This window comes from Leuciscus leuciscus, assembly GCF_965113295.1.
Source record: "Leuciscus leuciscus genome assembly, contig: SUPER_11_unloc_10, whole genome shotgun sequence".
NCBI classification, from domain to species: domain Eukaryota; kingdom Metazoa; phylum Chordata; class Actinopteri; order Cypriniformes; family Leuciscidae; genus Leuciscus; species Leuciscus leuciscus.
The window spans coordinates 222,443-247,683 of NW_028118537.1; the positions used below are offsets into that span (position 1 = coordinate 222,443).

Sequence of the window (25,241 nt, forward strand, 5' to 3'; positions counted from 1 at the left end):
AATAGTTTTTAACTTTTTTACTCAGTGATCACCAACTTTGCTTGTTAAACTCTAGCTTGTTTTCGGGTCTGAAGAAGGAGTCCAACCAAACAATTACACATCCACACAACACAGATGAGAGACAAATGAATACATTTTATTGAGAGCTCATTTTCTGTACAATTATAGTTTGACCAGGAAAACCAAAACCAGTATTTTATGTGTGATTCATAGACACTCAGTTAAACAATAAATTACAAGTGATACTTACTTCAGTCCAAATGCACATTAAATAAATATTCAGTTAAATCAGTGAACATCACAGGTGAGCCAATGCTTGATCAAACATGCTAATCCTAAAACATAAATGTTCTCCCCAGTATATACAGTACTGTGCAAAAGTCTTAGGCGTGTTAATATTAGTAAACACATTAGTTTATATTTTAATTAGTTTTACAATCGAAATCTAAAGTTTTTACAAACAATAACTTGGTTTCCCTGGTTACGCCTGACGGTTTATTTAGCAACCGGAGATATTTATAGTCCGCTCAGCTCGTAGAACCCTTCAGTTTACTGCCTGTTGCTATGGTTACTCACAGCTGATGTAGCCAACGCATTTATTTATTAATTTCGAACGGTAAACAGTCAGTTCCACCAGAACACCTTTACTAGGTGTCCTCTATCACTTTTTAATGGACACCCTGCAGCCAATCAGAATCGAGTATTCACCCAGACCATGGTATAAAGTATATATATATAATTACTCCACATCACAAACAAGACAAAACATTACACAAATACACAAAGTATAAATGTTATATTAAAACAACAGTGTTTTTGAACTGACAGAGTTACAACACCCACAGACTTCCATAGGAATCGAGGAATGCGGAAGTAAAGTTTTGTATTGCAGTAAATATCATTACAATAAGGCAAAACAAAACTATAATAAATGTCCTAAAAAACAGAGCACAATATAAAAAGGAAAAAGAAATGGGAAAAATATCAGGGACAAAAAGACTTCAGGTTCTTCTCATAATTGAAACTTCTTTAATAAATTGATTATTCTTCCACTTTTCAATGTTGACATTCTTAAGGATTTACAGTAAATCCAAAATTATTTTTAAAATACAGAAAACAATGCACTGAAAAAGTGTGTTGGATTTAAATGATTGAATCATGCACATCAGTTCCACATGAACCAATTAAGTTCAACAAAGATAATTTGTTCACATAATGTCAACATCGTGGAATCAAGTCATTTCCAAGTAACCCGATGAAGAAGTTTTAAAGTGATTTTAATATGGTTCCCTAACTGGATTAATTCATTCAATTTCTTATATTTGTGTCACATGACTGAATTATAAGATTGTATCAGCTATCTACGGAACTATTAATTAGCAATATCATATATTAGCATGCTAAATGCTAAGCATGAAATCTAATTGTAATATAAGTAATAAACATATTAGAAAAAATATTAGTTTAAATGGCCATTAATGGATCATAATTATTGGACAAATATTTAGTAACAAATATATTCAAAATATTAAATTAATATTATTGAACTAAAATATAGTACATTTAATTGACAAAAAGTTACACTTCAGGTGTTATTAATGTTATCTCTTTATCACTCCATAGTTACAGCACTGCATGGTATTTGTCCCTCAGTTTCTCCTCAAGTTCATGGAGAACCGGCATCCTTTATAAAGCAGTGTAGGATATAGTGGCATTGCTTGTCACTACATTCAAATCACATCACACATTGCAATCTTTAATAAAATGGTCATTTTACACACTGTTTACACAGCGTCATTGTTCTCTACAGGTTGAAATATTGTGGAGTCACAGATGAAGATTGTTTGAGGAAGATCTTGCATTCGTTTGAGAGTGCTTATATTTAAATTTGACTTTGTGATGTTTTTTACCCATGTTTTAATTTTTTTTTAAAAATGATTTGTGATCAAGCATTAATTGACGGACCCCCTGCAGTACGGCTGCGGACCCTTGTGTTAAACTGATCTGATCTGAACTGAGAGAGTGAAGAGTGTGTCATTGTTCTCTACAGGTTGAGTGATTGTGGAGTCACAGATGAAGGTTGTTCTGCTCTGGCTTCAGCTCTGAGATCAAACCCCTCACACCTGAGAGATCTGAATCTGTCTGGGAATAAACTAGGAGATTCAGTTCATCTGCTCTCTGCTGTACTGGAGGATCCTCACTGTAAACTGGACACACTGTGGTAAGATCATATATGACTCACACATGAAACACAATGTAAAGTCTCCTATATTTGAAATGTTCAGCCTTTTTCTGCTGCTGTGTTATTGAGCTTATTGAACTGTAAGTGATTTGTAAGCTCACGCTAAATCGTCCCAAAGTCCGGCATCCGACCAGCGCGGAAGGTCTTAACGTGTTACTGTCCTTTTCTCGAGGCAAAGTATTTTTTGATTAAATGCAATACATCTGAATATGTATTCTCTGGTTATTTCATCTGACTCCATGAATGAAAAGGTTTTAATGATATCTGTGGATCATTAATTGTGAGCGAATGTTTGACTATTCCTTTTAACTCTTTAATGCAAATAATGCCAAAGTCAGTTAAAATAATCAAATGTAACAATTTATTATGTCAGGTAAATGTATCATGCCAATTTCTTAATCAATTCAAATATAATCGATACAAAACATCAAATACTCTGGAAAATGAGAAGAGATGCAAACCCAACAATAAGAAATACATGAGGCTGAAGATCTCTCTCTCTCTCTCTCTCTCTCTCTCAGCCTCACGGGCGAATCTGAGGTACAGAAAAAGGCCTCGAATTCCCTGCTGCATTTCATTAAATAGCCAGGACCTCTTTCACTTGGAAATATCTTTTAACAATGGAAATTTGCATTCAGAGGTTACACCTTTGGGTGTAGGGAGACCATTTGTCTAGAGGCCAACCCCTCCTTGTGTGCTAGTTATCCCTAAACTCTCAAAAACCTTATTACCTTTTGTTTTACTTATTTGGAAACGAGACATTTGTACCAGTCGCACTGTGACATTTTAAATGATACCAAACATGAAAAATACTCTGTGATAATCATTCACATTAAACTATACATTTTCTTGGGTGATTTACATGTGGTCTCAGCATGAGAGAGGGGGAGTGAGGAAGAGGAGGAGAGATGTGTTCTGAGGTGTGACTTTGCCTCACAAATGCTGAGTTCAAATGGTAATTTCCAGAGAGGTCCTTTGTCCTCTCAGGGTCTGGGTGCTCCCCAAACAGACTGTCCGGCATTTCCTAATTGATCAATTCTTACAGATTGAACACATGAGCTGCTCTTCAGGAACATGATTCTGCAGGACTGAGTCACTGAAATACACACTGTCACATCACAATCAACACTTCAGTCTCTTGATTTTAAACCGACTCGATCTCAACACATTCAGAACTGAGAAATGAAGAACATGCTGGATTTATTCTTGCAGTTCATCACGTTCATCTTTCTGCAGGGACTGTTTTTAAAATATTGTTTTCATGATTAAAACAAATCATTACTCCATACGTACTGTATTAGTACAGATCTAAAGACTAGATATTTAATAATCATGTTTTGAGCTCTTTGACATTTTAGATCTCAGTCCAATGATCCATCAAAACATTTTATTTGTGCTTTAAGTTTGTATTTTCTCTTTAATAATGGATTCACTGCCAAACTGATCTGAACTGAGAGAGTGAAGAGTGTGTCATTGTTCTCTACAGGTTGAGTGATTGTGGAGTCACAGATGAAGGTTGTTCTGCTCTGGCTTCAGCTCTGAGATCAAACCCCTCACACCTGAGAGATCTGAATCTGTCTGGGAATAAACTAGGAGAATCAGCCGTGAAGCTTCTCTCTGATCTGAAGAATGATCCACATTATAAACTGGAGACACTATATTGTAAGTAGATTATTTACTACAGATTACAAAATACAGTAATTTGTAACATATTTCGTTAGATTACACAAGCTTTGTAACCTAATCTAAATAATTTAGAATACTTTGGAATATTAATAAGGTTTGTAACACAAAGGGTCCACCAAACATAGGACTTGGTTTTCCCCTGCATATTATTTTAATAACATCAGTTTTACACAGTATTTCTTGAAGAAAAAAATGTTTTTTTAGTTTTTAGTAAACATTTAGTTTAATATTTTAGTAAAATATTTGTTTTATATATATATATATAATTTTTTTTTTTTTTTTTTTTTTTACTGATGCAACAATGCATTAAAAGCTGGGGTGTGTAAACTTTTTAAATTGCATGAACAGGATAAATTGTAATTATTTTGTCTTCTGTGAAACCGGGAAGTATTCGCTTCTGAAGGGCAGTACTGGATGAAAAAAAAAGATGATCTTTGAACAAAATGTACACATCATCATAATCCTGTTTAAAGTTTACACCCCCTGCTCTTAATGCATCGTTTCCTCCTTGAGCATCAGTAAATGTTTTTACCTTTTGTAATAGTTGTGTATGAGTCACTCAATTGTCCTTAATGTAAAAATATGGATCTCAAAATCATACAGTCATTGTTGGAAAGGTGTCAAATATGCAGAAGATTCTGGAAAACCTAAAAATGTGCAAAACCTGGAGGATTTTTCTGGAGAACAGCGAGTTTAACTGCTTAGTTATTTAGATCCTGTAATAAACATTATTTGTTCTCATTATTCTGAGAACACACACAGTCTCTATGGAATGGACTACATATGCCGTATTATCATTTAATCAGTTAGTACATAGATGTTGTCCGACAGGAGGTCCGCTCTGACTCTCGGCTGCAGGACATTGTCACAGAAGAATCTAGATCACTCCCAGAAAAGATTACGATTAATTGCGAGAGTAGTTTCTGTTCATCACATCATTCATATAATGCGAATAATCGACTGAACCTTTCGTTTCCACGACGGTAAGTGGGAAGTGGTCCTGACACGATGATCTGTTCACAATGGTCTTGATCAGGATCTTCTTCATCTTGACGTTCTCCCGCGTGCAGAACAACAGCTCTGATGTTCTCCTCACCTTTATATCTCTGGCTGTAATATTAATGTACTCTGTATGTATCTCTGCCTGTGTTTGTTCTGAAATGAATCTACTGATGTGATGTGACCGCAGTAATGTCTCATACTCCATATGTGACCCTGTGTGTTTAATTGTAGTTTAAGGATCAGCTGATGGTGAATAAGGAGCCGCTACAGAGACGTCACAGTCACACAGTCAACAGAGACCGAAGACACAGAAACTGAAGACACAGAGACTGAAGACGCAGAGACCGAAGACGCAGAGACCGAAGACGCAGAGACCGAAGATTCATTTCATGACATTGATTAGATATTGCTCTGCTTGATTACAATGTTGATGATGTAACTTCCAATATTCAATGACAATTAGATTATTTTAAAGGTATAGCGGAGGATCTTTCCAAATTTTAGATAAGACCCGCCCTCTCCACTTTTTGAAAAGTTTGATTGATTCACCAGAATGATTGACAATTAGGAGGACCAATAGTTTAGACTACCCACCAGGAAGTAAAACATCCTCCGCTATACCTTTAATCAACAAGATATAGACGGTGTATATTAGTAATTTATTATTTAGGAAAAGGTGACAGAGTTTAGAGAGTTTATAGATTTACAAGAATGTGATTACAGAAGAGTAATAGAAGTATTTTAAATGAATATGTTACCCGGCAAATAGTGACGAAGATGATTTCATCAAACATTCATTTCTGGGGTTTTTCTTTTTCTTTTGTTTTTTAAATATCATGACCTATTAAATTTTATCCTTAAATCTCAGTTTTCCCTCATGTCTCAGTTTATCAGTAATTGCTACCAAGGCAATTCGAAATGTGACTTGTAATTCACTGAATCTGTTATTTTTAAAGGGATACTTCACCGATTAGCATTAAGCTTTGTCTCAGTAGAAACCCAGAAGTATTTTCGAGTGACCGTGCTTCCCTCCCTCATGTCCCCCTGAGACGAGAGATTTCTGTTTTGTGTGTCTGGAAAAAACCCTCAGATGATGCAAAAATCATCATTTCGCGTCATCTGAGGATTTTTTGGCCAGAGGCGAGAGACTACAGCCAGTAGGAGGAGCTCGTTCCGCATGTCTTCAACCCGTCCATAGGGGGATCTCACCATAAAACGGCGTCTTTTCAGTTTCGAGTCAGCTAGTAGCCTAGTTGTATCATTTCTTCCGATACTGCCCTCTGTAACCGGTAGGCGTGGCTCGGGAGTGGCCTCGTAGGGCAGCGAAGCAAGTGCATTCTGGGAGTTGTTGTCTTTCATCTATGAGCCAAAATACATTTTCTGGCTTTTCTCAGTCTAGAAGGCACCAACTTCTAAAATAATTTCACATTTCTACTACATAAATGACCCAATTTAAATACACATTCATCTTTCCTGCGGTGAAATATCCCTTTGAAATGATATTTTAATGAGCAAAACGGTCTAGTCTGCTCAGAGGGAGTCGAGGGAGTATCTCAGGACTTTTGAACCTCATAGGAAAAAGAAAACTGAAAATGTTTGTCACTTAATGACTTAAAGCTCATTCAAAGTCTGATATCATTTAGATTTTATATGTGGAAACCTTCAATGCAGTCAATCAGGTCATACAACAAGGTTGCCATTTTTAGCACAGGCCTATAAGAAGTGTTAATGTTCAGACTCAACATATCATTTTAAAATGATTAAACAATATTGATCTTAGGCAATAGATGCCATATTTCCACGATTGAAAAAATGGCTGAGAGACAGACATACAGTCCATTCTATGGGATTTAGAAACTATCCAAAGTCCAACAACAATGAGGTCATGAGGTCTGTGTGATGTTCTCTGCAGTAACTCTGAGCTTCAGTCCAGTTATTGTACTGGGAAACAAACACATAACTTGCACTAGCATTCATTCTTCCTGTAAAAAAAATATTGTAATTACTTGAAAAGCCCAACAGCAGTTCTCACCATTAGTGGTTGAGACTGGTTGGTTATTTCAGAATGATTAACCTTGGTCTATACTGTATATAACATTGTCCTATAATGAAATTGCTCCGTCACCGTCATAGATAAATGGTAATTCACTATACCAGAGTAGCATAAGCCCGATAAGCGAGGATTTAAAGGAAAAGGAAAGAATTTTTTTTTTTTTAATGAGGTTAAGATCTCACAGAAGAGAAGAGTTTTCAGCTCTTTTTTGAATGTTGTCATGGATTCTGCATTCCGGATGCGGGTGGGGAGATCATTCCACCAGCATGGAACTGTGAATGAGAATGTTCTGGAAAGTGATTTTGTGGCTTTCTGCGATGGAACCACGAGACGTCGCTTGTTGACCGATCGTAGGGTTCTGGTAGGGATGTAGACTCGTAGGAGTGAGTGAAAGTAGGAGGGAGCTGAGCCTGTGGTAGATCTGTAAGCAAGCGTCAATGCCTTGAACTTGATGCGAGCAGAGAGAGGTAGCCAGTGCAGAGAGATCAACAGAGGAGTGAAGTGGGCCCTTTTGGGCTCGTTGAAGACAAGACAGGATCATTTGGAGCATTCTGAATCATTTGTAGAGGTTTAGTTGCACATGATGGAAGTCCAGCCAGAAGAGCATTGCAGTAGTCAAGCCTAGATATGACCAGGGCCTGGACGAGAAGTTGTGTTGCATGCTCAGTTAGGAAAGGCCTGATCTTCCTGATGTTGTGCAGTGCAAACCTGCATGATCGAGCTTATGATTAACTGGTTTGTTTGGATCATTTTCAATGGTGGCCAAATCAATGTATTTATCTCTACAGTATCTCTGAGCTTCTGCCCAAGTCTTGGATTCTTTCACAGAGACATAATGACGAGGAACACTGAAGCTGAAAAAAACTATAAAATACATACGTTTAGTTGGGAATTCAAATGCAAAATGAGTAAGTGTAGATCAATAATTTTATTTGATAAATAATAAAAATAAATAACTGTAATACCAGAAGCCTGACAAAGTCAAAATCTTTTTTTTAGCAACTTCTGTGATGATAAAATATTTAATGGAAATGTTTGGCTTACCTGATAACAGAAGCAGGGTAAACATGTTTACTGTAAGAAACATTATGTACTTTAAAATGTGCAATCATTTTTAAATGATTAATGTTTTTTTTAGTTAGTTATTTGCATGATTTATTACTGTAAAGTTTTAAATGCCAGGATGAATATCCATTTTCAGCAGCTGTTCAACAGTTTACCTTTGGATGTCTGCTCTTGTCTTTTCTCTTGATTTGCTGTTTTGGTGATATTTTATCATCTTCATATTTATAGTGATTTACAGAATGGGTGTGATCATGTCTGTAACACCCATGACATTATAAAACCTGTCTGATCACATAGTTGCCATATCAGATGTGCATACATGCTGTACTTACAGACTGAAAAAATAAATAATTATTTGCCATATGCATAAAAATAGCAAAGGTTACATGTTGTACTTCTTTATGATTCGTTCAGTGCCCATTATTACTTTACCTTTATTACTAAGCAGATCAAAACATCTCAAACAAAAGAGAACCTGATTCTAGCTGGTATATTTCCCTTGTTCATAACCATCTGCACTCCCCAAGACTGAGGTCAATAAATCTTTAATGTTCATCTTTATATATCAGAAACATTCCCTTTTGTTACAGGTATCACAGTGTAAACAGTAATTGTATTTTCTAGAAGTTAATAATATATATATATATATATATATATATATATATATATATATATATATATATATATAAAGAAAGAAGAAATGTTTGTCATTAATGCAGCTAGATCTTCTGTGGCCTCCTGTGTTCTAGTTGAATAAAACAGAACGACTATGTACCTCATAATATCCTGTGCAGTTTCACCTGGACTGCTGTTCAATGAACAGATAATGGACTTTGGAGGTGGTTTCTGTTTTTAGCTGTGAGAGATGTCTGCTGGTTCAGAAAGAAGAAAGAATCTACTCCTTTTTATTGATGTATATATATTTTTAGTCAATGATATTGTATAATATTTTTTATACTATATAAAGTTTTTATTGTTATTGTTTACAATAAGTTAATTATTATTTCGAACAATCGCACCTAACCAATTAGTGACAAGTTATGGGCCACCATGCACGCCCATTTTAGTTTGACGCCTATTCTTCCCGTTTATTCTATTTCTAAAACGACCCTCCTCTTCTGCATCACATCACGTGACAGTATTATCTTCCGGTTCATGCTGCGGTTCCGTAACGTGTCGTCACTAGCTATGTTTCCATCAACTTGTCAATGGAATTATCTGAAGTTCGGTAAAAAAAATCATGCGAATAAAGCTCGTGAAAGTGTGTTTCCATCAAACGGCTTTAAAGCGAATAAAAACCTGTGCGTAATTGTCACAGGTCGGGGTGGAGCGCCAGCGGGCCGCCCACCCCTCCGCCCGCGTGCCGCCCCTGAGGAGCTGACCGTGGACACAAAGGAGGCAGACACAGAATTAAAAATAAATATTCTTTATTAAATAATAAAAACAATATAAAGTCCCTTCCGCATCCTCCTTTCTTCGGGAGCAGGTTCTTCCAGCATCAGCAGGCTCTTCCAGCATCAGCCGGCTCTTCACTAGCCTCAGGCTCTTCCAGCATTAACAGGCTCTTCCAGCATCAGCAGGCTCTTCCAGCATTAGCAGGCCCTTCCGGCATTAGCCGGTTCTTCACTAGCCTCAGGCTCTTCCAGCATTAACGGGCTCTTTCAGCATCAGCAGGCTCTTCCAGCATTAGCAGGCCCTTCCGGCATTAGCCGGTTCTTCACTAGCCTCAGGCTCTTCCAGCATTAACGGGCTCTTTCAGCATCAGCAGGCTCTTCCAGTATCAGCAGGCTCTTCCAGTATCAGCAGGCCCTTCCAGCGTTAGCCGGCTCTTCACTAGCCTCAGGCTCTTCCAGCATTAACGGGCGCTTTCAGCATCAACAGGCCTCTCCAGCATTAGCCGGCTCTTCAAGCGTTAGCAGGGTCTTCACTGGACTCAGGCAGAGAGAGGAATGAATACATGTAACTCACAGCGTTAGCAGGGTCTTCACTGGACTCAGGCAGAGAGAGAAATGGATACGTGTAACTCACAGCATTAGCAGGTTCTTCAAGCATTAGCAGGCTCTTCACTGGACTCAGGCAGAGAGAGAAATGAATACATGTAACTCACAGCGTTAGCAGGGTCTTCACTGGACTCAGGCAGAGAGAGAAATGGATACGTGTAACTCACAGCATTAGCAGGTTCTTCAAGCATTAGCAGGCTCTTCACTGGACTCAGGCAGAGAGAGGAATAGACACGTGTAACTCACAGCATTAGCCGGCTCTTCAAGCGTTAGCAGGCTCTTCAAGCATTAGCAGGCTCTTCAAGCATTAGCAGGCTCTTCAAGCATTAGCAGGTTCTTCAAGCATTAGCAGGCTCTTCACTGGACTCAGGCAGAGAGAGGAATAGACACGTGTAACTCACAGCATTAGCCGGCTCTTCAAGCGTTAGCAGGCTCTTCAAGCATTAGCAGGCTCTTCAAGCATTAGCAGGCTCTTCACTGGACTCAGACAGAGGGAGGAATGGACAGCTGTGATTGCGAGTGAACAGCAGAAATAATTCCCAACTCACATTTCCACCACACACTGCAAGGTTTCACTCGTGCTCATTTCCACAATAAAACTGCAATTCAACAGACTCAGTATACCAAGGCTTCCACCCGCAATCCAGCCGAAGTTTTCTCTGGCTCTCTCATCTGTCTCTCTCATCTGTCTCTCTCGTCCTCTCTCTCCCGCGGCCTCCCGCCGCGACCGCGGCCGCTCGCGTGCTGCGTGCCTCACCTCTCCTCGAGCCCTCCTGCGCCCCTTCCTCACTGCCAAAGTGTCCTTTTATCAGCCACCTTCCTCCTCCATGTCCCAATCACCATCCTGTATCCTCCCCTCTCACACCTGCCGCGAGTTTTCCTCGTCAAGCCTCGCCCGCCGCCATGACACTCACGCGGGAAACCGGAACCGTCCCGGTGTCACCGCGGAAGCACTCCCCGGGGGAAACACGTTCTCAAAAAGAAAAGGTTCCCGCCTTCGTCACCCCGTGACATCCTCCCCCACCAATCCGCTCCAGTCCCTGGAGCGGGACGCCGAAGAAAAGAAAAAAAGAAAGAGAAAAAAAAAGAGACAGCAAAAACAAACAACAAAAAAAAGGAGAAAAAAAACTGGTCGCCATACCTTCGGCCCACGGTCGCTCAACTCAGGGCGACAATCCTGCCGACTACGCCACTTGTCACAGGTCGGGGTGGAGCGCCAGCGGGCCGCCCACCCCTCCGCCCGCGTGCCGCCCCTGAGGAGCTGACCGTGGACACAAAGGAGGCAGACACAGAATTAAAAATAAATATTCTTTATTAAATAATAAAAACAATATAAAGTCCCTTCCGCATCCTCCTTTCTTCGGGAGCAGGTTCTTCCAGCATCAGCAGGCTCTTCCAGCATCAGCCGGCTCTTCACTAGCCTCAGGCTCTTCCAGCATTAACAGGCTCTTCCAGCATCAGCAGGCTCTTCCAGCATTAGCAGGCCCTTCCGGCATTAGCCGGTTCTTCACTAGCCTCAGGCTCTTCCAGCATTAACGGGCTCTTTCAGCATCAGCAGGCTCTTCCAGCATTAGCAGGCCCTTCCGGCATTAGCCGGTTCTTCACTAGCCTCAGGCTCTTCCAGCATTAACGGGCTCTTTCAGCATCAGCAGGCTCTTCCAGTATCAGCAGGCTCTTCCAGTATCAGCAGGCCCTTCCAGCGTTAGCCGGCTCTTCACTAGCCTCAGGCTCTTCCAGCATTAACGGGCGCTTTCAGCATCAACAGGCCTCTCCAGCATTAGCCGGCTCTTCAAGCGTTAGCAGGGTCTTCACTGGACTCAGGCAGAGAGAGGAATGAATACATGTAACTCACAGCGTTAGCAGGGTCTTCACTGGACTCAGGCAGAGAGAGAAATGGATACGTGTAACTCACAGCATTAGCAGGTTCTTCAAGCATTAGCAGGCTCTTCACTGGACTCAGGCAGAGAGAGAAATGAATACATGTAACTCACAGCGTTAGCAGGGTCTTCACTGGACTCAGGCAGAGAGAGAAATGGATACGTGTAACTCACAGCATTAGCAGGTTCTTCAAGCATTAGCAGGCTCTTCACTGGACTCAGGCAGAGAGAGGAATAGACACGTGTAACTCACAGCATTAGCCGGCTCTTCAAGCGTTAGCAGGCTCTTCAAGCATTAGCAGGCTCTTCAAGCATTAGCAGGCTCTTCAAGCATTAGCAGGTTCTTCAAGCATTAGCAGGCTCTTCACTGGACTCAGGCAGAGAGAGGAATAGACACGTGTAACTCACAGCATTAGCCGGCTCTTCAAGCGTTAGCAGGCTCTTCAAGCATTAGCAGGCTCTTCAAGCATTAGCAGGCTCTTCACTGGACTCAGACAGAGGGAGGAATGGACAGCTATGATTGCGAGTGAACAGCAGAAATAATTCCCAACTCACATTTCCACCACACACTGCAAGGTTTCACTCGTGCTCATTTCCACAATAAAACTGCAATTCAACAGACTCAGTATACCAAGGCTTCCACCCGCAATCCAGCCGAAGTTTTCTCTGGCTCTCTCATCTGTCTCTCTCATCTGTCTCTCTCGTCCTCTCTCTCCCGCGGCCTCCCGCCGCGACCGCGGCCGCTCGCGTGCTGCGTGCCTCACCTCTCCTCGAGCCCTCCTGCGCCCCTTCCTCACTGCCAAAGTGTCCTTTTATCAGCCACCTTCCTCCTCCATGTCCCAATCACCATCCTGTATCCTCCCCTCTCACACCTGCCGCGAGTTTTCCTCGTCAAGCCTCGCCCGCCGCCATGACACTCACGCGGGAAACCGGAACCGTCCCGGTGTCACTGCGGAAGCACTCCCCGGGGGAAACACGTTCTCAAAAAGAAAAGGTTCCCGCCTTCGTCACCCCGTGACATAATGACGTCACATGCTGTTTTGCGATCAAATTGGTATATCGAATTGATTTGAGACATTTTAAGGTGTTTCCATTCATTTTCGCACTGAATCGCACAACATTCAAGCAAACATTTGCGAACAAAGTTTTGCTAGACAAAATGGATCGCGCCATCTACCAACAAATGATCAATATTGCACAAGTTGTAATAGTGCAGAGTCCTGCACGGGAATATTTTTGGAGACCCGTGCCCGCGATAAATCGCACACAAGCTAAAATCATTCCATTTGAAGTGCTTTATTTTTTATCTCGCACCTCTCTCAACATCACAATAGCCTCATGAATGGGCTAATGAGCGCTAAAGTGCGCTTTGTTTTGGGCCATTTCAAGTAGCCTAGGCTACCTCCAGTTCACGCGCGGGCGCCTCTCCATGTCCTGATTATTGCCTGCTATATTTAGCTCTTATTTATTAAATCCAAGGAAAATGGTTTAACATTGGTTAAAATTAAGATACAATTAATACAAAACGAAATTCACTTTAAAGAAAGTCTTTCTACAAAAACAAACTTAATAAAGTGGTCAAAATCATGTCTGCCCACTCCATTTGTCTCCCGATATTCGGGATCATCTTATTCATGCTTTTTTCACTTTTCATATAATCAACATGCAATTTTAAACATATATATATATATAATTTTATTTAAACATGAATATGAAACTAAATCGTTTTTTAATGACTGGGCTACAACACATAGGCTTATTAGCCTGCCCTACAATCATTGAATATTATTTTGCTTGATTGACGGGTTTTTATTTAAAAGAAAGAGCGTGGCCTACACAATACTTAGGCCTACTAAAATATAATTAATATTATTTTATTGCATTTGTATTAGTTGTTTGAAGAGTAAAAAAAATAAATAAAATTCGGTCGATCTTAACGCAAGTTTACAACCGGCCAGTCGGTCGGACTAAAAGGGGAAAAAAATTAATTGGGTCGGTCCTAAATTGACAGGATCGGTCGGGTAACGGCAAACAAGAATATTTTTAAGGATGCCTGTTACGTCCCTCAGCCCTGGTGTTTGTTCCTACACATGTGTGAGTGCAATGTTTCTTCCCCTTGTCTTAATTACAGTTGACGAGCCACACCTGAGCGAAGCCTACCTGTGCTATAAAAGGCTTCTCATTACGCTCCTGAGGGCGCACACAGAGATTGAGAACAGAGTCGATGCACAGCCGTGCTTTCCGTCTTCTGAGTGATTGTCGTCTAGTCGTCCACCCGGCAGTAGAAAACGTTCCGCCTTTGTGGTTGTTTCTTTATTGTTAACCAACGTATTATTTCATACCCATTCTGTTAAATAAACATACCCCTAATTTTTGACGAGCTGATCTGTGTGCGTCTCTCCTTTATGTTAAGGGTGGTGTCCGACTGCCCGTAACTTAGTGGAGGCTCGTCCGAGATTAATAGTTTGATTAAATCGGACTTTAGTGTTAATTGCGGAACTTCTGATCGCTACAACATTTTGGTGAGTATTCTGGTGAGCAATTATGATTGTCTGTTCCTTTGTTTAGTCGATGTTTATTTTATTTTGGTGGATATCTCAGGAGGGGGCACGTAGGAGATGCCTCGAGCTGAGTAAGCCACTGAAGATTGCGTAGGTATTTAGGATTTGGTTGTGGTTTTTGTGTAGTTAGTTAGAGAAGTTGGACAACATTTTTGCCTATCAGAATACCTTTGAGTTGAGTTGTATAGCTTGTGATATTTTGGCATATCGCCTATTTAGTGAGCGCTGCTACTCTGATTGTACTAGCGTATTGGTTAAACTTGTGGGTGGAAATTAAAATTCGTGGTCGTTTGTAGCCTATATTGTGCTTTTCGTTTGACCACTTTAGATATTCGCTACTTCGTAGCTTTGTCGCAGTTAAACTGCTTAGGTGAGTGTTTATTTGTATTTAATTTTGTGCGCGCTTTAACCGTCTTTTCCTTTAAAATTAAACGTTAACAAGCGCTTTAAAATTACACGTTAAAATGGCAACAGAGGAAGCATTCGTTAAAGAACCCTCTATCGAGTTATTTTTGAAATTTTCGAAAGAGCAGTTACTGAATTTGGCTGCAACTTACGAGGTTGAGCTCACTTCTGCTGAAAAGCGCACCAAAGATACAATCAAGACCGTCTTACAAGCTGCTTTGGTTAGTAATGGCATTCTGCCTGCAGAGAAACAATCCTCCGTGTCTACAGAAGCATTACAGCTGCAGATTCGGTTGAGAGAGTTAGGTATCAGAGAGAAGGAAATTGAGTTCGACCGTGAGCGCATGCAAGCACAGGCCCGTGAGCATGAACTTGAAAACCGACTCGCGTTGAGAAAGTTAGAAATCGCGGCTCAGAGGGAAGGTGTCGCTCCTTCTGACCCTAATTCATTTGATGTCACTCGCCACATCCGACTTGTGCCCCCTTTTGTGGAAAGAGATGTGGAAAAATATTTTCCACACTTTGAGCGTGTCGCGACTAATTTAAATTGGCCGAAAACTGCATGGGCATTCCTCCTGCAATGCGTTTTAGTGGGACGGGCGCAGGAGGTTTACTCGTCGCTAACAGTGGAGCAGAGCGGTGACTATGATGTTGTGAAAGCGTCAGTTCTGAGGTGCTATCAGCTGATCCCTGAAGCATACCGACAGAAGTTTAGGAACCTTAAAAAAACGGAGCGTCAAACTTTTGTTGAATTTGGTCGAGATAAAGCAGCCCTGTTTGATCGTTGGTGCTCATCACAGCGTGTTGATAGTCAGGAGAAATTGCGTGAACTAATTCTTTTAGAAGAATTTAAGAACTGCCTGCCAACCGCTGTGGCAACCTATTTAGCTGAGCAGAAGGCCGAGTCTCTTTCTGAAGCTGCTATACTTGCGGACGAATATGTCTTAACGCATAACATCGCCAGGGAACGTTTTCGCTTAAGAGTTAACCCCTCTACGACCACTGATGTAGATACGAAAAAGAATGCAGTAAAGCAAGAAGACAGACACTGTTTTTATTGTAAAAAGCCCGGGCATGTTGTGGCAGACTGTTTAATATAAAAAAAAAAACAGTCTACGAAGCCAATGGGTCTCGTTAGTTCTTCGAAGAAAATGTCACCTGTCCTTCGTGCAGAGTTAAAAACAGAAAAACCCCAGTCCATGTACGAGCCCTTCCTGACGAATGGGACCGTATCTGTGCCTGGTGAGGAGGCTGTCGCTGTGCGCATCTTGCGTGATACGGGAGCTGCGCAGTCTTTCCTCCTTCGCGGCTTGGTGCCGTTGTCTGAAAAGACTGCAACTGGTAGTAGTGTCCTTGTTCGAGGAATCGAGATGGGTTTTCTTGATGTGCCGTTACATTGCGTGCGTCTTGATTCAGATTTGGTGTGTGGTGATGTGGTTGTTGGTGTTCAAGACTCTTTGCCAATCCCCGGTGTCACGTTTCTCCTTGGCAATGACCTAGCAGGTGGAAACGTGTGGAACCGTGGCGATGTTCCACCCGAGGTAGTGGCTGTGCCGCTCATTCAAAAGAGCCCCGATGAGTGCGCACAAAAATTCCCAGAGGTTTTTCCCGCTAGTGTCGTCACTAGGTCGCAGACTCAGAGGTTGAAGGGTGCAGCGCCTCCCAGTGACGTCAACCTGTGTGACAGTTTCGTCGCTCACCCTGCAGAGTGTGAGAGGCTTTTCGAACCCGATTTCACTCAGTGCCGCAGTAGACCTGTGCCTATGGTGACCGAGGAGAAAAGAGAGAAAAAACAATCAGATGTCTCGTTGTCGTTAGAGAAACTTGTTGATGCTCAACAAAAAGACCCCTCTCTTGTTTCATGTTTTAATGCAGTTCAATCTGTTTCAGACCGTGCAAGCGAGAGTCCGACCTATTTCATCAGAGACGGCTTACTTATGCGGAGGTGGAGACCTCAGAAAAGTAATGAGTGGAATGACATTGAGCAAATCGTTATGCCGTCTGGAAACAGACGTGCTATTCTGAGTGTCGCGCATGATGGTGTTTCTGGTCATTTAGGTGTGACTAAAACATTCGGCCGCGTTCTTCGTCACTTTTTCTGGCCAGGGCTGAAGCGTGATGTGCGACGGTATTGTAAAACGTGTCATGTCTGCCAGGTGAGTGGTAAACCAAACCAGGTAATTCCACCTGCACCGTTGTACCCCATACCTGCCATGGGTGAGCCTTTTGAGAAAGTAATCATTGATTGCGTCGGTCCTCTTCCACGGTCTAAAAGTGGATATCAGTATTTATTAACAATTATGTGTACTGCTACTCGTTTCTCAGAGGCGGTGCCTCTGAGGAAGATCACTGCTAAAATCGTGTCCAGGGCTTTATTAAAATTCTTTTCTTTTGTAGGGCTACCGAAAATCGTTCAAAGTGACCAAGGGACAAATTTTACTTCACGTGTCTTTTCCCAAGTCCTAAAGTCGCTCCAAATTAAGCACCGCATTTCAAGCGCGTTTCATCCAGAGAGTCAAGGCGCCCTCGAACGTTACCATCAGACGCTAAAATCGATGCTGCGTGCTTATTGTTTGGAGGTGGGTACAGACTGGGAAGATGCGATTCCTTGGATGCTAATGGCCTCTAGAGAAGTCGTACAAGAGTCAATTGGTTTCAGCCCTGCTGAGCTAGTGTTTGCTCACGACGTTCGCACGCCTTTGAGCGTCATTAAAGATCAGTGGTTAAGCAAACCTACTTCTCGTAGCGCGTTACAGTTCATAAGCGACGTTCACACCCGACTACACAGAGCTCGTGAACTCGCTAGAGCAAATTTAGAAAAGACCCAATCTAGCATGAAAACTTGGTATGACCGAAAAGCAAGAGCCCGTTCGTTTAAGCCTGGAGACCAAGTGTTGGTTCTCTTACCCGTGCACGGTTCGGTATTTCAGGCACGATTCAGAGGGCCATATACTGTTGAAAAGAAAATATCTGACCTGGATTATGTAATTTTAACTCCAGATAAGCGACGGCATTCTCGCGTCTGTCATATAAACATGCTCAAACCATATTATACGCGTGAATATGTTAAAACTGACTTGTGTAATTATAACTTACCCGATCCAGTCGAGTCCTCCGTGTTGCTCTCTTCACTGATAGAAGATGATGACGCGGTGACTCCGCCGTCGCGATGCGTGATTGAAGGTCGACTCAACAACTCTGCTATGCTGGCGGTCATTGCGAATCGTTTGCCACATTTAACTCCCTCTCAAACTGCTGACATATTGTCTGTGATAGGTGATTTCCCTGAGTTATTCGGAGATGTTCCGACTGTAACTACAGTCCTGGAACATGACATAGACGTGGGTGATAAAGGGCCGATTAAACAGCACCCATATAGGGTAAATCCAGAAAAACGAGCTATCCTGCAACGGGAGGTTGAGTACATGATAAAGAATGATATTGCTGAGCCTAGTTCTAGCCCTTGGAGCTCCCCGTGCCTTTTAGTTGGCAAACCTGATGGCACTTACAGATTTTGTACGGATTACAGGCGTGTTAATGCCATAACTTTGCCAGACTGTTATCCATTGCCACGAATGGATGACTGTGTGGACCGTGTTGGCTCGGCCACGTTTGTCACTAAAATCGACCTCCTAAAAGGTTACTGGCAAGTGCCCCTTACACCAAGAGCAAGACAAATATCAGCTTTTGTGACACCAGATGCATTCATGCATTATAAGGTTATGGCTTTCGGAATGCGTAACGCGCCTGCCTCATTCCAGCGTTTGGTAAATATTGTTTTAGCTGGAATGTCAAATTGCGAGGCGTATTTGGACGACATAGTCCTATATAGTACACACTGGTCCGAACACATAACACAACTTCGAGAGCTTTTCCGTAGACTATCCAATGCAAATCTCACAATTAATCTAGCAAAATGTGAGTTCGGAAAAGCCACTGTCACTTACTTGGGGCGGGTAGTTGGCAGAGGACATGTTTTACCAGTAATGGCTAAGGTGGCTGCTATTCAAGAATTTCCTGTGCCTTGCGATCGGCGTGCGCTACGCCGATTCTTAGGAATGGTAGGCTACTATCGTAGTTTTTGTAAAAACTTTTCGACTGTGGTTTGTCCCCTCACTAACCTTTTGAGCCCCAACACTAAATTTGACTGGACGGAGTCCTGTAATAGAGCGTTTGAAAACGTCAAAGCTCTCTTGCTGACTGCTCCCGTGCTGGCTGCGCCAGACTTTAACAAACCGTTTCAGCTTGCTGTAGACGCCAGCAACGTAGGCACCGGTGCCGTACTTTTGCAATCAGGCGCAGACAACGTAAACCATCCCGTGAGTTTCTTCTCAAAGAAATGTAATTCTGCCCAGCGAAAGTACTCCACTATCGAGCAAGAGACTTTGGCTTTAGTACTAGCTATCCAACACTTCGAAGTGTATCTAGGTTCTTCGGTACATCCAGTTAAAGTCTATACTGATCATGACCCGCTCAAATTCCTCAGTCGCATGTACAATTCAAATCGAAGATTAATGCGATGGAGTCTATTGCTTCAACCATTTAACCTCCAAATTGTGCATGTCCGGGGAAAAGACAATATCATCGCAGATGCGTTGTCTAGGGTGGATGCTTAATACTATTACAGTATTAATAGTACTGAAAAAAACCCTATTCATTTTATTAAAAAAACAAACAAACACGTTTTTGTTTATTATAAATGAACTTGCATGTGTCCTTAATGATTAAAAGGCCTATACATTTAGGTTATAGTTAATAATAATCATCATAATAATAATAATAAATAAAAAAGAACACTAGATTATTTGTCTTAAGATTTATTTTTGATTTATTGGGCTTGCTGATCAAATGTAATTCTGTAGCAATACTAAGTATTGCGTCGTACATAGTTATAATTTGCCTGCGATTTGGCCAAAATAATACATTCCTGTGTAGTTCTAGTTTCTTTTCACATGCAGATATGCCTTGAACGAGGTAATGATTAATTGTAGCTGGAACTCTATTGTTTGGGTTGGCTCGAACAGTGAGCTGAACACAGAATTCATAATAAAAAAAAAGTGTTCCCGTGTTCAATGTATGGCGACAAGTCACCATTTTGGGGTGGGGGTGTTACGTCCCTCAGCCCTGGTGTTTGTTCCTACACATGTGTGAGTGCAATGTTTCTTCCCCTTGTCTTAATTACAGTTGACGAGCCACACCTGAGCGAAGCCTACCTGTGCTATAAAAGGCTTCTCATTACGCTCCTGAGGGCGCACACAGAGATTGAGAACAGAGTCGATGCACAGCCGTGCTTTCCGTCTTCTGAGTGATTGTCGTCTAGTCGTCCACCCGGCAGTAGAAAACGTTCCGCCTTTGTGGTTGTTTCTTTATTGTTAACCAACGTATTATTTCATACCCATTCTGTTAAATAAACATACCCCTAATTTTTGACGAGCTGATCTGTGTGCGTCTCTCCTTTATGTTAAGGGTGGTGTCCGACTGCCCGTAACAATGCCCAAAACACATATTTGCGAGTGTGTAATGGCAATTTAGACATACAAATATTGCACATATTTTTCATCCGCTACCCGCCCGCAAGGAGTTCATTATCCGCCCGCATCCCCGCCTGTGAATTTTAGGAATGTCACAATCCACCCGTTTTAGCCACTTTTATACGGGTACCCAACCCATTGCAGGACTCTAGGTGCTTATGTGACAGCTGATAGCGACTATTATGGCATTCCTTAGATTTTTGCTATAATAGCCGTTTTATTTTTCTGTTAAATTAAATTAAAAAAGTATCTCGTCTCCTCGTTTGTCCACTTTGTTGACACCGGCCATGTGTGCAAACCAGACAGTATATAATGGGTGCAAACTGGGCGGAAATTAACTAAAACTTCTTCTTTTGTGGCGGGTTGTACCCATAAAATGACCTAAAACTTAATCGCAATCCATTATTTATTCGGAAAATAACGTTTCCATCAGCGTTTATCGCATAAACCGTACATCGATCAAGATAAAATCCGATGAGACCGACCGTATTTCATTTTAGTCGATATTCAAGAAATTCAATCGAATTTTACTGTTTCCATAAGGCATTTTTCATTCGATATCACATAATTCGGATAAAAACGTGTTGATGGAAACATAGCTACTGGGCATGTGCCGCTGTTGGTCGGGGCATCATGGCGGTGCCGTGGAGCCTGTGCTGGAGGAGCAGTGCTGGAGCTGCTGTAGTTCTGGATTGGTGTTGTGGGATCAGCAGAAGAGCTTTCACACACACGGCTTCTTCCGCGTCTTCCTCCGCTGTGACACAGGTAACGCGATCACACTGATGATGATGATGATGAAGGTCACCGGTGTGAGCCGATGAATGACAGATCACTGCCTTACATGATCAGGTTTGAGATGAGGATGAGTGCGAATGTCTGGCGCTGTAATAGTGTAAGATGTCTTAGATCAGATGATTGCAGTCGTGTGTGTACAGAACTCCTGCCTGAACTCTGTGTTAAAGGTCATGAACTCCTGCATTAGAGACTCACTGATCAGTGTTGCATGCCATTCAATGTCACTGCTACACAAGATTGTTGCACAGGAAGTCTTGTGTTGTGCTTGTGTAAGTTGTGTTGGCAAATGTTAAGACACACTATATCCTGAGCACAGTTTGTACTATTGTTTTGATAAGTGTTGCACAACTTTCAGCTTTATATGATATGGTGTTTATGTTTTTCAGGTTTTATTCCGGCAGGGCCCTGTACATAATTCTGTACATAATTTTAACAAACCAATGATCCTTGCAAGGTATGTCAATGTCATGGATAGTAAATGTGCACTACTAGTTTGTACATATGTGTATAGGCACACTGGGGCTAGTTGTCACAGGGAAGGTGTAACATGGACTATAACAAAAAAAACTATTAGGGTCAAAGTCTAGTTGCATAATGTTATGACTATTACTTATGACAGTTTCAGTTAGCCAAAACAGTTTTGTGTGTATTTAAAAAAAAAAAAAAAATTATGAAATTATTGAAACAAAACTATTTAGCTGCTGTTCAGAAGTTTGAGGTTAGCTGGATATATATTTTTCTCTTTAAAGAAATAAATAGTTTTAGTTACAGTAAAGACATTTAAAATGTTACAGAAGATTGGTTTCAAGCAAATCAGCTTATTAATTATTTTCTGAAGGATCGTGTGACACACAAGACTGGAGTAATTAAAGGTGCTCTAAGCGATCCCGGGAGTCGTTACTTCTTGTTGACATTCGAATTGTTGTCAAACAAAACGGAGGCTAGCTAGACCCTCCCTCCTCCTCATCCCGTCTCCTCCCTCCTCCCCTCCCTTCCAATATTATCCGTAGTAGTCACTACAAACAAAGTTAAGTTGTGCGTCGAATATTGACGCTTCCGAAAGCGTCAGTTACATGACGCCTAAACCTACCCATAACCGAAGCGTCACATATGGACGCTAAAGGGTGCTTTGAGCGTCAGATATTGAAGCATGGTTGAAAGTGAAAAAAAGTGACGCCTTGGGTGTGAGAATGTGTTGATAGTTCTAGCTAATTACATCCTTGTGTTGGTTTGGCGAACATGAACGTCAGTTTAGAAAGAAAAATGGATTTACCTGTTCTGCAAAAACAGAGCAACTGAATGTCTGATTGGATGCCCTTCTGCCGGCGGAGTTCTCGCCACCTTTCGAGGGTTTTTCCGATGTAAATTCGGGACTTCACGCGTTCCTTATCCTTGTCCCTCTTCTTTGCAATTTGTTCATCGAAACGTCGTCTCTTTGGTCGTGTGTCGACCATAATTCAAACTTCCCTCTTCATGCTTCTCTCTCCTCCACACACCCCCTTCATGTGTACACGCACTAACCCCCCAAACCCCACCCTCCAATACTTCTTGTCGGTGATTGGCTGGAACACTGTTTGTTATGTTTCGTGGTGCGGGTGAGCCCAGTTTGTTTTTGTTGCCGTTTGTGGAGCCTGTGGTGTCTAGAGAGACTGCGTTTTTTTACAGTGTGTTCAGGGGACAGGCAGCTAGCGGATAGTGAGGAGATGTTTGCTGTATGTGACAAAAAATGTTTGGGCCTAAAAAACGCGTCGCATCACTTAGAGCACCTTTAAAAAGAAATTAATAATATTATTCAGCAAGGATGCATAAAAAGGGCCAATAAAGACATTTATAATATTACAAAAGATTCAAATAAACGCTGTTCTTTTGAACTTTATATTAATCAAAACATGTATCAGGGTTTCCACAGAAATATTAAGCAGCTCAACTGTTTTCAAATGTTTCTTGAGCAGCAAATCATCATATTAGAATGATTTCTGAAGGATCATGTGACACTGAAGACTGGAGAAATGATCACAGGAATAAATTACATTCAACTGAACAAATATATTAATTACACAAATACTGTATATTCAAATAGAATAATTTATTTTATATTGTAATAATATCTCATAATATAATAAATAATATATTATAGTATTACAAAATTACTGTTTTTATTGTATTTTTGATTAAATAAATGCAGCCTTCGTGAGTATAAGAAACTTCTTTCAAAAACAAATCTTACCAATCATGAACATTTCAGTGGTAGTGTTACTGTAACAATATATAAACACATAATATATAACACTGCATCATATAACATATACAAAAACACACCTTGCATTCTGTGCTGCCGTTCTTCATCTGAGTCACTCATTATCCTGTAGAAGACGATTAACACATCAAGTGATGTTCATTTTTAATCCTCTAAAGAGTTTGAGTTTACATTACAGCAACATTACCTTGACAGACGCTGTAAATACAGCTGAACCCAGTCTCTGAAATGCTTGTGTGATGAGAGGTCTGAAAGAGCCCACAATGACTGTCAAGAGAGACACAGTCACAGTTAATGGACTGAAATCATGATTATGGATATTGCGGCTGCTGTGGGAGTGAATGGAGAGGAAACGTACCGGAGCAAAGGATCCCTTCTGAAGCCGGGACAGGGTCACTTCACTCAGCTGTCTGAAAGTCATAGTGAAGTCTGCTCCAGTGTCCTCCATTAGCTCAACACATCACACATCATACAACATTATATGGGTCATTCTCAGGAAATGCTGCCATTTGTGTGATCTACTACTGATACCATACTGGACTTAACTATTTCTGACAGTTTGGCTGTTAAATATATAATTCAAAAAAAAAAAAAACTATCTAATTAAAAAAGTTTATAATGAAAGTGTGTGTGTGTGTGTATATATATACACTACTGGTCAAAAGTTTTAGATCTGTAAGATTTTTTATGTTTTTAAAAGAAGTCTCTTCTGTTTACCAAGGCTGCATTTATTTGATAAAAAACAATAAAAAAAATTAAAAAACAGTAATATTGTGAAATATTATGACAATTTTAAAAAACTGTTTTCAATTTTAATATATTTTAAAATGTAATTTATTCCTCAGATGATCGCTGAATTTTCAGCATCATTACTCCAGTCTTCAGTGTCACATGATCCTTCAGAAATCATTTTAATATGCTGATTTTATGCTCAAAAAACATTCATTATTATTTTCAATGTTGAAAACAGTTGTGTACAATTATATATTTTTTTTCTTTGATGAATAGAAAGTTCAAAAGAACTTTACTGTATATTCACATAGAAAACAGCTGTTTTAAATTGTAATAATATATCACAATATTTTTTAATCAAATAAATGCAGCCTTGGTGAGCAGAAGATACTTCTTTTAAAAACATAAAAAATCTTACCGATCTAAAACTTTTGACCGGTAGTGTGTGTGTGTGTGTGTGTGTGTGTGTGTGTGTGTGTGTGTGTGTGTGTGTGTGTGTGTGTGTGTGTGTGTGTGTGTGTGTGTGTGTGTGTGTGTGTGTGTGTGTGTGTGTGTGTGTGTGTGTGTGTGTGTGTGTGTGTGTGTGTGTGTGTGTGTGTGTGTGTGTGTGTGTGTGTGTGTGTGTGTGTGTGTGTGTGTGTGTGTGTGTGTGTGTGTGTGTGTGTGTGTGTGTGTGTGTGTGTGTGTCTGTGTGTGTGTGTGTGTGTGTGTGTCCGTGTGTGTGAAATGTTATATGACAAAAAAGCTTAAAAACTAAACGTATAGGAAGATGATTGCTAATATAATGAAAGTTTAAGTTAGACAAAGAAACATACTTGGGTCATATGATTCCATAAATCCAAATGGGCCATAATCAAAAGTGATAGAAAGCAGACTGAAGTTATCTGTGTTGCAGACTCCTGTGTGAAGATGCAGATCATGATGTTGTGCATTTTGCGTATTAAGCTTGATCTATAATGATAAATCTATGTGATAACTAAACAAGTAAAGCAGAGTGAACTAACCATGAGCAAAACCAACCGACATCCAGTGGGC

General features: G+C 40.9%; 1 protein-coding gene and 2 long non-coding RNA genes across 3 annotated transcripts in view; 1 reads left to right on the forward strand and 2 right to left on the reverse strand.

Annotated features, from left to right (window-relative positions):
- Nucleotides 1-5,797, forward strand: part of LOC309510075 (NACHT, LRR and PYD domains-containing protein 3-like) — a 112,139-nt gene extending 106,342 nt beyond the window's left edge. The window contains exons 7-9 of the mRNA XM_082191173.1: nt 2,051-2,221; nt 3,729-3,904; nt 5,162-5,797. Coding sequence (XP_082047299.1) covers nt 2,051-2,221; nt 3,729-3,904; nt 5,162-5,166 — 352 coding nt within the window. The 3' untranslated portion in view covers nt 5,167-5,797. The remainder of the gene's footprint in view (nt 1-2,050; nt 2,222-3,728; nt 3,905-5,161) is intronic.
- A 3,434-nt stretch (nt 5,798-9,231) lies between these two features.
- LOC309510080 lies at nt 9,232-20,420 on the reverse strand. The gene is made up of 3 exons (XR_014210196.1): nt 20,386-20,420; nt 12,953-13,978; nt 9,232-9,347 (listed from the first exon to the last, which is right to left on the reverse strand). It is a non-coding gene; the product is annotated as an uncharacterized lncRNA (long non-coding RNA).
- Nucleotides 20,421-23,026: 2,606 nt separating this feature from the next.
- On the reverse strand, nt 23,027-24,072 carry LOC309510078. The gene is made up of 3 exons (XR_014210194.1): nt 23,833-24,072; nt 23,662-23,741; nt 23,027-23,580 (listed from the first exon to the last, which is right to left on the reverse strand). It is a non-coding gene; the product is annotated as an uncharacterized lncRNA (long non-coding RNA).
- Between the last annotated feature and the right edge of the window lie 1,169 nt (nt 24,073-25,241).